Raw genomic sequence first — 13029 nt, 5'->3', positions numbered from 1 at the left:
GCTTCAGGCCTCATTAGCAGCTGCTAGTGAATCTCTCTGGTTCAGCTGCATCGATTTCAGTCCTTTTTGTTTGTCACTGTAGTAGAAGTGCACTAAGTTGGCGGAGTATTCCTTTAATACACCGAAATCTTTTGGCTGTGGTATGTTTGTGTGGATTAGCAGTGAAGAAACTGTTTTGCATATCAAAAAGTGTTGTATACCTGGATTCACATTATATGTAATGGTTTCTTATGGCAGCCCAGTTTCATGGTGAAATCCAAGTAAAAAAATGTCATCATCGTAGAAACAGCAGAAAACAAAAGTTTAGTTTTATCCTGCCAGAGGCGTCTGTGATTAAATGTCTACTGTCATAAAGGAAAAGGTGATTTTAAGGACACATCATTTTTTCATAGTTTTGGCTTTGATGTGAACGTCTTTCTGTGAGCTCTTCATTATGTGCTCTCATCTTCACAGCATGTGATCCGTGCCGGATCCAATTGTCATGCTTCATCTGCATGATGCATTAAACATTACAACACTTCAGGATCAATCAGCGGCCTGTCTGGCAATCATTTTATACTTTTTAATTTATGATCGTTATCATAATCATTTCCTTCATTAACTGAGCGCCTCTGCTTTTTTTCTTCCGTCGTCTTCTCTCAGGATTCGCCCTCAGATGGCCAAGGAGAAGATAGAGGGCTGCCATGTGTGCACGCTGGTCACACCTGGAGAACCGCAAGTCCTGCTGGGAAAGGACAAGGCCTTCACGTATGACTTTGTGTTCGATATCGAGTCAGAGCAGCAGCACATCTACCAGGCCTCCGTGTACAAGCTGATCGAGGGCTGCTTCGAGGGCTACAACGCCACCGTGTTTGCTTACGGTCAGGTACGACAGTGAGGCTCGAGTCCTAACGTTTGGAATTTTTAATGAATGATTTTATGACTCATAACTTCTCTGATTTAAATGATCAAAATTGCTCTGGAATTAAATGCATGCATTTGAAAGACAGGGAACATAATCACATCTTTAACACACAGTCCAGATCATCCCGTCAGCCATTTATTCCAGACACTATCTTCAAAAGACATAACTACATGTTTTTATGTCCAACATTGAGCTCCAGAATAAATACAGTACATTATCTCATGAACTTAAACATTTATACATGCACATGTCTCAGAGTAAGCTGTGGCTGGTAACACAGGGATTAAAATCATACTCTATACCAATTTAGTTCTCAACTTTATAGTTGTATCTTGAAGCTTTTTCAATTATTCTGCAAAATATGGTCTTGTTATTTTACTTTTTACAATTTTCTTGTGAACTTCAGGAACTATTCAGGAACTTCTATTAAAGGAGGTACAGCCTTTCTTAAGGCGGGCCAGCTTTGTGTGTGTAGTACTTTTTGGAAAAATTATAATAATATGGACATAACCACAGAGATTGGAATAAAGTAAAGGTTCATTCAATATTTTCACATCAAGTGTAACAAAGAGATATAGCGGGGAATGCACATATCAAGTTTGCAAAGAAATTCATGAATTAGTTTTGTTGACTGAATAAATAATGAAATAAAAAATGAAAATAATACTGCTAACCAGGAGGAGACCACACAGTGCATACACAGATACATATTGACACATACTGTAGGTAATTGAAATATCCTGCTATTAACTATAAAAACATGCATGTAAAAACTGGTTACTGCACATGAATTGATTTCCTGACCCTCTACAGATCAGCTCATCAACATCACTACCTGTATTCAAATCTCAAATGAAAACATTGTTATTTTCAGATGAGGCCCCATTTTGATAAAAAAAAGAAAGTTTTACAGTATTAATTTTTACTCATGTATATCTTCATGTGCTGTTTGGGTTTAATGTTGTTTTTTAATTTCTTTAAATTTCATATCATTGCTTTTATTTGTTTTTGACGCTATTACGCTATTGACGCTATTACGCCCAATAGCGTAATTATTTCAAGTCCATCTGATTTGTTTAAGTTCAGTCTGTGTTCTGACTTGTGTTGTGTATAAATGTGCAATTTAAATGTTCTTACTCGACTTGATGAAATGTGTTTCAGACGGGCTCGGGGAAGACCTACACCATGGGGACGGGCTTCGATGTGAACCTGGGTCAGCAGGAGCAAGGCATCATCCCGCGGGCTGTCCACCAGCTGTTTGAGGGAATCCAGAACAAGAAGCAGCGCGCCCAGGAGGCCGGCAACCTGCCGCCCGAGTTTAAAGTCAGCGCCCAGTTCCTGGAGGTGGGCGACACACGCGACACATTGTTACAGATGGGGAGCGATCTGTTGGTACCCTTTCACAATAAAAAAAAAAAAAACACAATTTCATCTGAAATAATTTGAAACTGAGAAACAATATCCATTATTTTGTATTCCATATTTGATGAAAATAAGACTTTTGATTTAACAGAATATGAACTTATAAAACAACTGAAAATGGTACGGACAAAAATTATGGGAGCCTTACATAACATTTTGTTGAACAACCTTGAGAGGAAATCTCTGCAAACAAAGTGAGACTTCCTACTCCAGACTGCGCATTTCATCTCTTGTTTGATAGGATTCAGATCAAGACTCATAGATGGCCACTTAAGAATAGTCCAAGGTTTTTCTCAGTTATTCTGGGGTTGTTTTAACTGTTTGTTTTGGGTCATTATCCCGTTGGATGACCAGCGACATCTGGTTGAAACACAGCTTTGTGTCACTGGAATGAAGCATTGTTTCTTTGCTGTTAGGGTACCAACACATTTGCCCACGTCTGTACTTGATCTAACATTTAAACAGCCATATGATATGATATTTGTCCTTCCTAATTTGTGTGTCATGGGATGGATATTAACTCTAACCAGATGGGACAAAACAGGGAGTCGGCAGGATTAGCCCCCTCTTCTACAAACAGGAAGTGACAACCTGAAGACAGATGGGCAGGAATGTCTGCTTGTGCTTTGTTGGTCCTGATTAATGTTGGCCATTACCTCTGACATTACTCCTCATCACTGTGGGGTAGAGGATGGATGAGAGCGAGGGAGGGATGCTTGGGTAGGAGAAATTAGATAATATGACAAGTAATCATTTCCTCCAGGGGTTTCTGGCAGGCGAATGCTTAGCTTGTAGTCGGGGGGGGGGGGGTGTTATTGTATGTGTGGGTGGGTGTATGATCTGATTACTTTAACAATCATGCTATAATAGAAACTCTAACAAAAAAAACAAAAGCGTTTTTCTTTGTAGCTTTTTTCCCTGTATGTCCTGCTCCCTGTTGTGTTTTCTGAAGGTTCAAAGGTCAAAAGGTTATCTTTGTTGATGGTAAACAGATGGGTGTGTGAGTGTGAGTGTATGTGTTTGTGGCGGTAGGTGGGAACAGCTGAGCTTTCAGCTGACCTCTATGACTTTCGCCCTCAGTGGTTTCCGACAGGTCATTAATTTGACCTCTGTGGCTACAGAGCAGTGTGGAAATAAGAAATAATTATGTTAGCCAAGAAGAGAAAAAGGAGAATCTGCTGAAATCGTAACAATGTACTCAAAAAAAAAAAGAAGAAGCAGTTTTTAAACAACCTTAAACTGTTAGATTATAAAAGTTGTGTAAGAATTTCACGTAGGAGAGGGTGTTTGTCCTTGATATGTAATCACTGTTCATATTCCACCATGTGGGTTTGTTGTAGTTGTACAATGAGGAGATCCTGGACTTGTTTGATGGAACCAGAGATCCAGAGAGTCGCAACAGGAAGTCCAACATAAAGATCCATGAGGACGCCAGCGGCAGCATCTACACCACCGGGGTCACTTCCAGACTGGTACACAATGAGGAGGAGGTGGGTCCCTGTGTTTGTGTGTGTGGTGGAGGGTGTGGGGGTGTGCGTGTGGGCGTGGCCATACATGGGTGAATGAGGTATTTGCACACCATTTCTGTGTTCCTGATGACATGCTTCTCTTAGTACACACACAAAAAAAGTGTTCTTAGATGTTTGGACTCTTATTTGTAAAGTGCAGGAATTTTGACAGAGTAGTGTTGTTTCAATCTGCAGCTTTAACTATTTTACCCAGAAATCAATGTGTTTTTGTTTCTTCTGTTTAACATACTCACTAAACACACTGATTATTCTGTCTAGAAGAAGTAGTGAAAACGTTCAGGAACAGCTGCAGCTTCCTCAGATGCCTTCATTTAAAAATGAAAATTTTGTTAGTAGTCCCGCCCCTTCCTCTACGTGGCCAAGATGGCGACCGTTCAGGGTGAAAAGTGTCCAGCGTTTCACACTTCTTTTTTGGACCGTTTTGAGTGCACCATCCTGGTACTTGTAGTGCACTGCATGTTTATATAATATATATAATATAATAGTGAGTGTACACAAGTACGCCATTTGCAACACAGCACATGTCTATATCTTCATAGCTATAATTATAATCTAGCAATAACAGTTTTTCTTAGTCTAAACGTCATAAAACTAGTGAAAGCAAAAAAATTCTAAAGGGCCACAATGATGTTAAAATTCAAAGCTTTCACACTTCTTTGCCTGATCTACTGTTTTATTATATGTGATACCCGACACAAAAGCTTATATTCACAACACTAGACAATGCTTTTATTAAATATTGATGTAGCAAATTGAAATGTCTGCAGTTGTCTTGAATTTAATGCAAAAGCGTGAACAAAACAACAAAACAGAAATTTTTGCTTCAGTTAACACTTGAGTGCTCGACATCAACATTTTCAAGGAACCAGGAAGTTCAAAACTCAGATCATAAATGTTCTGATATGTTTTCCATGACTGTAGAGTGATCGCGTAAAAATGAGTGGTACGGCATCACAAAGGATTAAACTGTGAATACATGAGTGAGTGCTGAAAACAGGGGAGCTGCAAAGAACCATCTGCTGGTCAGTCATCAAAAACAACAATTAGTTGGAGGATAATAATTTGGCTCTAACGTGCTGCATTTAAGCCAGACTAGTTAAATCCATGAGGTCATTCGGTCCTTTGACATCAAGTGTAAGAAGTTTAGCTCTTTTGAGAGGCGGACTTTGTATATAGACTCATATCAGGAAGCAGAAATAGTTGACAAGAAAGGGAGCAGATCAGCACTGACAGTGTGGAGGAAGGATATGCGGTTCGATACTGGCTTGGACAAGACTTTTTTTTTTTTTTAAATAGGTGATGAAGTGGAAAGAAATATGTAAGCATATTGTTAAAGGAAGCAGAAAGAGAAAGGGCTGAATTCATCGGTGCAGTAAATTACCCAAAATTCAGACAGCTGAGAGACAAATAGAGACAGACGGACCCTGCTGGGTGAGAGAGGAGAGAAAATGTCAAAACGGGGTGAGGGAAGAGACAGAAGTGTGACAGTGATGGAAGAAGTAGAGAAAGACAGGAAGAAGGCAGGCTGAGAATTCTCCTGAGAAAGTGGTCAATTAATCCTTCTCTTCTTAATTTCAAACTAAAAGTAACCATGTTGTGTGTGTGCTGCTGCAGCTGCTGCAGTGTCTGAAGCTCGGCGCTCTGTCCCGAACCACAGCCAGCACCCAGATGAACGCCCAGAGCTCACGCTCGCACGCCATCTTCACCATCCACCTCTGTCAAATGAGAGTCTGTCAGCAGCCACAAATGGTGAGTCGAGGTTCAGAGCGGAGGGATGGGGGCGCTTTAAAGAAAGAGAGAGGTAAATTAATTTGAAAAAAGCCATGACATGGAGGTCCAAAATTAGGTGGGGGCTATTACAATTTCATCATCCCCTTGAATAGAAATCTGTCTGCTGTTAGTGCGAGGAGGCAGAAAAGGATGAGTGTTGTAAAAAAGAAAAATCTTATATTTTTGGAAAAACAAGCGAAAATGTCCGATATGATGGAGCAAGCTTCGAGAACAGAGGAATAGAAGTAATACATAAATTAGTATTAGAAACAGCAGCATTTAAGTGATGAAATAATTGCTAATTTCCAGTAAGAGGCTGTTTTTAACCTACTTCCCTGTGTGTTTGTTTTTTGTCCACCCGCGGAAGCAGAATGGAGGGGAGGAAAACGGAGAGCTGAACGGTGTGGACTCCAGCCCCATCGCCCAGCCGGAGTACGAGACGCTGATGGCCAAGTTTCACTTCGTGGACCTGGCCGGCTCTGAGCGGCTCAAACGCACCGGGGCCACAGGAGAGCGAGCCCGCGAGGGAATCTCTATAAACTGCGGGCTGGTGAGTCGGAGAGACATCGAAAGTGTTGGTGGTGTGACTGCAAACATGCAAATACCGGAAATCATGGTATAGACGTTGGTTCTTTCACCGTGTGCCTGCAATTACGTGTATTTAAATACTTTTTGCATGTCTCTTTCTGGTGTTAGCTCGCCTTGGGAAATGTGATCAGTGCTTTAGGTGATCAGACAAAGAAGGGAGGGCACGTCCCGTACAGAGACTCCAAACTCACCCGACTGCTACAAGACTCGCTGGGAGGCAACAGGTAGAAGCACACACAAGCATACAATACATACAAATAAGTCATAATGGTTTAGAATATTTTATAAAATATTATCAAACATATCAGGAGTAATCAAAACATTGTGAAAAAAAAGGAATTGCTCTACTAGTGAGAATGTTTGGTAAATTAACCAGATAGTTGTGATCAAGAGCTGTAAAGTCAATTAATGAATCATTTTACTGAAGAAGAAAACTCTTACTGTATTCTTATAATAGAATACTTGACTAGTCATCAGATCTAAAAAGACATTTAAATCAGCCTTGTTTGGTTAATTTTAGCGGCAAGTTTTCACTATTTTCTGACAGTTTAAAGACAGAGTAATTGATCAATTTATCAATAATAAAAGTAAATGTTAATTGAAGCCCTAAGGGTTTAGTTATTGACAGTAGCTAAAGTCAAATATCTCTCAAGCCCTCAGCAGGACACCAAACACACCAGTTAACGTTGTATTTTATGTGTTTCTGCCCGTAATAACAGGACTCTGACGCGCAGGCTCAATCTTGACATTTTATTTATTTTTAATGAACAGTCACCTCCAACTTTGGTCTTTCTCTCCTCTTCAGCCACACGATGATGATCGCCTGCGTCAGCCCGTCGGACCGGGACTTCATGGAGACGCTGAACACGCTGAAGTACGCCAACCGGGCCCGAAACATCAAGAACAAGGTGGTGGTGAACCAAGACAAGACGAGCCAGCAGATCAGCGCCCTGCGCGCCGAGATAGCCCGACTTCAGCTGGAGCTGATGGAGTACAAGGCGGTGAGAATGGGAGGGAGGGAAAAGAAATGCAAACAAGATCTTAAAACATGAAGGCGAGGAGGAGCTCTGAATAAAAGAAAAGAGGGATGAATGGAGGGGGAGAAGAGATGAAGAATAAAAAGTGGCAGGTTGAAAACGAGGGATAACACAAGGCCGTCGGTGTAACTGATGCAATGAGGCCCTTAGAGAGGGGTGAGCGGGGCGACAAGATGAATGAAGTTGAGAATAGTGACTGAGCAGAAAAAGAGAAAAGACGACGCTAATGGGTGGAAGAGAAGATGGTATTCAAGGGCGAGTAATAAAAGCAGATGTCAAGCCTGCTGCAGCAGCTCATGACCATGTATCAAATTAAAGATCATTACTACAGCGCACACATCCACTTCTGCTTTCTCTATAGTGCAAACACAGCATGACTACGAGGAAGATTAACTGAAGAAAGGTCAGCATTTTACAATGTAATGTAGCGATGGAGTGACCCTCCAGCTGAATGCATTGTACTGTAAGGAGTGGTGCAGAGAGTGTGTGAGGCGAGGCAATGTGACAAAAAATAGGGAGAACATTTAAAAAAATAAAATAATAAAAAAAAAAGTCTGCAAAGAGTCTCCACATTTTCATCAGCTTGGACCTGCAGGACTGGAAAAAGGAGCAGTCACTTAGCCGGGCTGTCAGTCTATTATGGGATTAAGAGGGTCACCACAGTTACTAGAGGGAAGTGACTATGACAAGCTGACCTCGATGTGGTAATAAGAGATGCGATGTGACTGGAGTCTTGAAGTAATGGAGTGTCGGACGGGTGAAGGGGAGGTCTGCGAGCCGTGGCTGGATTAAATAGTGACTCTCTGTTCGACTCTTACACAACAGGATTTTTTTCAGTGTTGAGCAGTCGAAATACAACAATAGCAGCTTTAAGAGCTACAGACAAACCAGGTCAATTTAAACAGTAGCGTTGTGTTTGGGTGTGTGCTGATTCAGAGTCCGTTTGTTTTTCTGGTCTGACTTTTGGCCCTCAAATGATCTTTTTCCCAATGAAAAACACTTATTTATGGTGATTCACTGTTCGCTCTGTGCAGGGGAAGCGTGTGGCTTGTGAGGACGGTTCAGAGGGCTACAGTGACCTGTACCAGGAGAAAGCCATGTTGCAGAGAGAGAATGACACGCTGCGCCTCAGGGTGAAGGCCATGCAGGAGACCATTGACCACCTCAACACCCGTGTGACACATCTGCTGGCCAATGAGGTCAGCACGCTGCTTGCCAAGTCAAGTACGTCAGAGAGATGCTTCATTACTTTCTACTACAAAACTGTCTTTTCGTCAACTTGTTAAAATCTCCAGTACTGCATTTCTGTGACCTGAGTGTCCTTTGACCTTTGACCTCTAGGTGAGGGCAACGAGGAGATCGGGACTCTAATCCAGAACTATATCCGAGAGGTTGAAGAACTTAGGTAGGCCTTCCATGATGCTTTTATGTTCTTTAAACATCATTACATGTCATATGTTTCATCCTTTTGAAATACAATATCTTCACATGAAGGAGGCCGACATGAGACCGGTATCGATCTTTTCATTTCTAACTTTAAAGCATGATGATGTAACTTCTGCTGAAAAGTGGCCACTGTAGCCACAAGTGATAATAAGTGGACGCAGGGTAAATGGTCAAATGTAGAGTCATAAAGTCTGTGAACTGACTCATTAATGCTATTGTATAATAATATCTGAGGCTTGCTAATGTTGGTAAATTAAGCTGCCATCAATTAAATTCAACAGCATATGCATGTTTTGTTCTGTAGCTACAATTACACCGATGTTCCCTAAAGGCCTACAGCAGTGCACACAACTCCTGTGTGGCCAAGCTGGTTTGAAAAGTGTCAAATAAAGCCTTCTAATATAAGACTTAATACGGAAGTATTAAAAGATACGTATGTCTGGGTCAAAAGCTAGTGAATGGCTGGATTATATGGTTGTGATTTGAACAAAGGTTTGTTATTTCTTCTTTCTAAAGTTTCAAAGTGGCAGACAAAAAAATCTGTCTCAGCAGCTTTAATTAGCATGTGATCTGTCAGGTTTAATCTCAAAACCAAGCGGAAAGAAAGAAAGATAATCCTTTCCCTCTCTTCCTGCTCCAACAGAACCAAACTCCTCGAGAGCGAGTCCATGAACGAGTCGTTGCGACGACAGGCGACCCGGCTCTCCTCCCGTTCCCCGTTCCCCACCTCCAGCCTCAGCCTCAGCCTTAGCCTCAGCCCCGCCCCCGGCCACCCGCCCGGCTCCTCTCCCGCTCCCATGTCCATGGAGGCCGAGATGACGGACGTCTTGCGCCGGGCCAAGCTGGACATCGAGAGGCTGAAGAAGAAGGAGAGGAGGCAGAGGAGGACAAGGTGAGGGGGGAAGGACACAAACTTTATATATCCTAATGCAAAAAAAGAACTTTGAAACCTAATTGCTCCTCTTAAGGCTTTTTCTATGCATGTTTTAAAAGCTAAAAGAGCATGATGGGTACATAATATTCATGCCCATATACTCTCCTCTCATTACTTCTCTTTTTAAGAGCCACATCATAAGTCAATTAGGGCTTTGGACGGCCAGCTCACGGATAGAATTGGGATGCCGCCAACACACTGAGTACTAATGCTGGCTTGGACACAAAAAAGTCAAAGTCAGTCGGCCATTGGGTCATAAGAGAGAGCAGTACACAGACCAACAAGCTAATTGAGGCTTAATGGCATAGAGATGGAGGTAGACGGGCTCGGAGATAAGCTCGGAACATTTGGGAGCAAAGGGGAGAATGAAAGGTGGTAATAAAATTTAAAAGGTAAGATGAGGGTAGTTGAGCTGAAGAAGACTTGGCTAATGACTTCAGAGGCCGGATTTCTGCCATCAGCACTTGGCAGCAGTCCCGAAGTCCGAATGGTGGACGTTTGAAGCGTGCGCCATCACACTCGCATAAATGGGACAGTGTTTCTCCAGGGCAATGGGCAAACATTTTCTGGGAGGTTAACTGGTAGTTTTTATTTTTTATTTTTTGACACCCCTTCTGTAGTAAATGTTTTTGCACGTATGTCTTCAAATGTCAGCTGTTACTCGGCCTCAACAACACGCTTGTCTCCTCCTGCAGTCCTGAGTTGGAGAAAGGTCTGAAGAAACGAGTAAAGCTGCACACTCACGAGAACGGAGAGAATGGGCAGAGCCCGGTGAACGGACAGAACGGAGAGGTCGACTCGGACGACAACTACGCCGAGGTGAGCTGCACGCGTGGTGGCATTTATGAGCATTTCAACTTGCAGATCAATTTATAAATGTGTGTACATGTTGTGTGTTTCTGCCTGTAGGACATCATGTCTCCGCTCCAGGAGGAGAGCGGTTGTGATGAAGATGAGGGGGAGGACGAGGAGGAGGGCAGGGAGGAGGAAGATGAGTTTGACAGTGATGAGAGCCAGGTGGATTCCGACTCCGACTCTGAGGAGAAAGGTGTGTTTCTGACAGTCGCTGCTACAAAATTAACAGAAATTGTTTTCACCTTTTGTCCCATCTTCTTACAGCTTGTTCTGTTTTATCAGCATCGTTTTGTGTCAGGACATCCTACAGTTATGACAGACTATTTACAATGAGGATGGAAAGAGACAGTTTTAGTGTAGAATGAGCTGATATGAACCGGCAGACTTGTGGAGAGTCCCCAAAAGAAGCAAACACAACAGCTAACATATGCCTATTTAATGTTTAGACTTGGTGTCAATATGATTAAAGTTGGCAGCCCTTTAAAAAAAAAAATTATTGATATATAAATATACATAAAATACAAAATAAGTGTAGAATGGGGTTTAAACTGTTTTAAAATGCCCCGTCCTGCAGCCAACTTCCAGGCGGACCTGGCAGACCTGACCTGCGAGATTGAGATCAAGCAGAAGCTGATAGACGAGCTGGAGAACAGCCAGCGGCGGCTGCTGATGCTAAAGCTGCAATATGAGGAGAAGCTCATCCTGCTGCAAAACAAGATCAGAGACACACAGCTGGAGAGAGACCGCGTCCTACAGAACCTCAGTAAGCTCATTGACTCAGGGAATTCAAAAAAGTGTCACCAAAGGTGACGTATCCCGACAGCAGCTCTTTAACGTTATTACGTGTGTGTGTGTGTGTGTGTGTGTGTGTGTGTGTGTGTGTGTGTGTGTGTGTGTGTGTGTGTGTGTGTGTGTGTGTGTGTGTGTGTGTGTGTGTATGTGTGTGTGTGCGTGCGCGCGCAGTGTCCATGGAAAACTACACGGAGGAGAAGGCCAACAGGATCAAACAGGAGTACGAGAAACGTCTCAAGGAGATGAACCGCGACCTGATGAAGCTGCAAACGGCGCAGAAGGAGCACGCGCGCCTCCTCAAAAACCAGGGGAGGTACGAACGGGAGCTGAAGAAACTCCAGACGGAGGTCAACGAGATGAAGAAAGCCAAGGTAAGGGGACGGCAAGGAGAGTCGGGAGGGAAGGATGAAGGGTGGCGATCGATCATCCATATTCTCTGCTGCCTCCAGGTGACGCTGATGAAGCAGATGAAGGAGGAGCAGCAGAGGAGGAGGATGGTGGAGGCGAAAAGGAACCGTGAGATCGCCCAGCTCAAGAAGGAGCAGCGACGACAGGAGGTTAGAAAGCATCTGTGTGTTGGTGTGTGTGTGTGTTTAGGGGGTGTATATTTGGAAGTTAGTTTTTAGGATTACAGTTTTTACACAGCAAACTAGTCCTCAAAGTCTTTAGGAACATTTTTAAATCAATTTTACGTATTTGCTCCGGTGTTTCAGGAGAAATTATCAGGACATTTTTGCAGGACATGACACAACAGTATAGGAGTTTCATATGAGCAGGTTAAAACTATGTCACAGTTGTTGTCATCCTGGTTCAGATTCAAATTTCCCTATTGCATCAAAAGAATCCTTCATGATCATGAGTTGGCGTGCAGAATGCTCACGTGTGTAAAAGCAAAGTCAGGTCTCTGTCTGTCCGCCTGATTTACGTATCATGTACATGTTGCACACAGACCGCTGGTATTGCTTTTATGTTCTGAAGATTAGCACATACTCTACATGTGTTCATTTCCACGTTTATTTGTTTTCCCTGGAGTAGAGGGCTTATTAATAACGAGCATGAAAACATTTACGCTCTCATACCTTATTCATAATCCTTTTAGTTTGGGTTTCTTCTTACGGCTGAAAATTCCTACATGAGCAACACTTTGTAAGCCTGTTATGTGAAAAGTAATCACATTCAGCTCAGGAGGAGCAATAGAAAGAAATGTAGGTGAACACTGAATAATAAACCTAGTGAAAATGTGTGTTTCTGTCCGTTCTGCCCATCAGTACCAGATCCGAGCGCTGGAGTCTCAGAAGCGGCAGCAGGAGCTGGTGCTGCGCCGGAAGACCCAGGAGGTGACTGCCCTGCGGCGCCTGGCCAAACCCATGTCGGACCGCGTGGCTGGACGTGTGGCCCGCTGGAACCAGACGCCGCCGGGCACGGACTCTGGAGCCGAGTTATCAGCCAGCACCACGGCGAGCAGCTCCGAACCCGAGACCGCGAGGACTGTGAGCGGATTGGTGCGGCAGTGGAACAACAAGAACAGTGTGTACGGATACATGGGAGAGAGCGAGGGCAGCATGGATGGAACACGGGTCATTAGGTAAGATGAGTTCATGTTGTCATTGCGCAACCTGTATTACACACATATGTGTTGATGCATAAATTAATCACTGGTCAGCAACACTATTAGTTAAAGAAGTCAAGGAGCATTAAAATCTTTACTTGCTGACTTTCAACTTAATCAGCGAGATTCGATTCAGCTTCCTA

At 43.0% G+C, this 13029-nt stretch overlaps 1 protein-coding gene across 5 annotated transcripts in view; it reads left to right on the top strand.

Moving 5' to 3' along the window:
- Nucleotides 1-13029, top strand: part of kif21b (kinesin family member 21B) — a 60052-nt gene that overhangs the window by 24012 nt on the left and 23011 nt on the right. For all 5 annotated transcript variants that reach the window (XM_069710629.1, XM_069710613.1, XM_069710621.1 and 2 more), the window contains exons 2-17: nucleotides 643-865; nucleotides 2066-2248; nucleotides 3667-3816; nucleotides 5470-5604; nucleotides 5996-6175; nucleotides 6322-6437; nucleotides 7019-7214; nucleotides 8285-8474; nucleotides 8592-8655; nucleotides 9340-9588; nucleotides 10326-10449; nucleotides 10540-10678; nucleotides 11060-11248; nucleotides 11449-11648; nucleotides 11727-11834; nucleotides 12546-12862. In XM_069710629.1, the coding sequence (XP_069566730.1) occupies nucleotides 643-865; nucleotides 2066-2248; nucleotides 3667-3816; nucleotides 5470-5604; nucleotides 5996-6175; nucleotides 6322-6437; nucleotides 7019-7214; nucleotides 8285-8474; nucleotides 8592-8655; nucleotides 9340-9588; nucleotides 10326-10449; nucleotides 10540-10678; nucleotides 11060-11248; nucleotides 11449-11648; nucleotides 11727-11834; nucleotides 12546-12862 (2763 nt within the window). The remainder of the gene's footprint in view (nucleotides 1-642; nucleotides 866-2065; nucleotides 2249-3666; nucleotides 3817-5469; nucleotides 5605-5995; nucleotides 6176-6321; nucleotides 6438-7018; nucleotides 7215-8284; nucleotides 8475-8591; nucleotides 8656-9339; nucleotides 9589-10325; nucleotides 10450-10539; nucleotides 10679-11059; nucleotides 11249-11448; nucleotides 11649-11726; nucleotides 11835-12545; nucleotides 12863-13029) is intronic.

Source organism: Brachyistius frenatus, unplaced genomic scaffold (genome assembly GCF_029030835.1).
Source record: "Brachyistius frenatus isolate BFR_SWC_R1_liver_20210118 unplaced genomic scaffold, ASM2903083v1 Contig_4, whole genome shotgun sequence".
Lineage (NCBI taxonomy): Eukaryota > Metazoa > Chordata > Actinopteri > Embiotocidae > Brachyistius > Brachyistius frenatus.
Note: the sequence above shows the minus strand (reverse complement) of the source record. Positions and strands in the feature narration are given on the sequence as shown.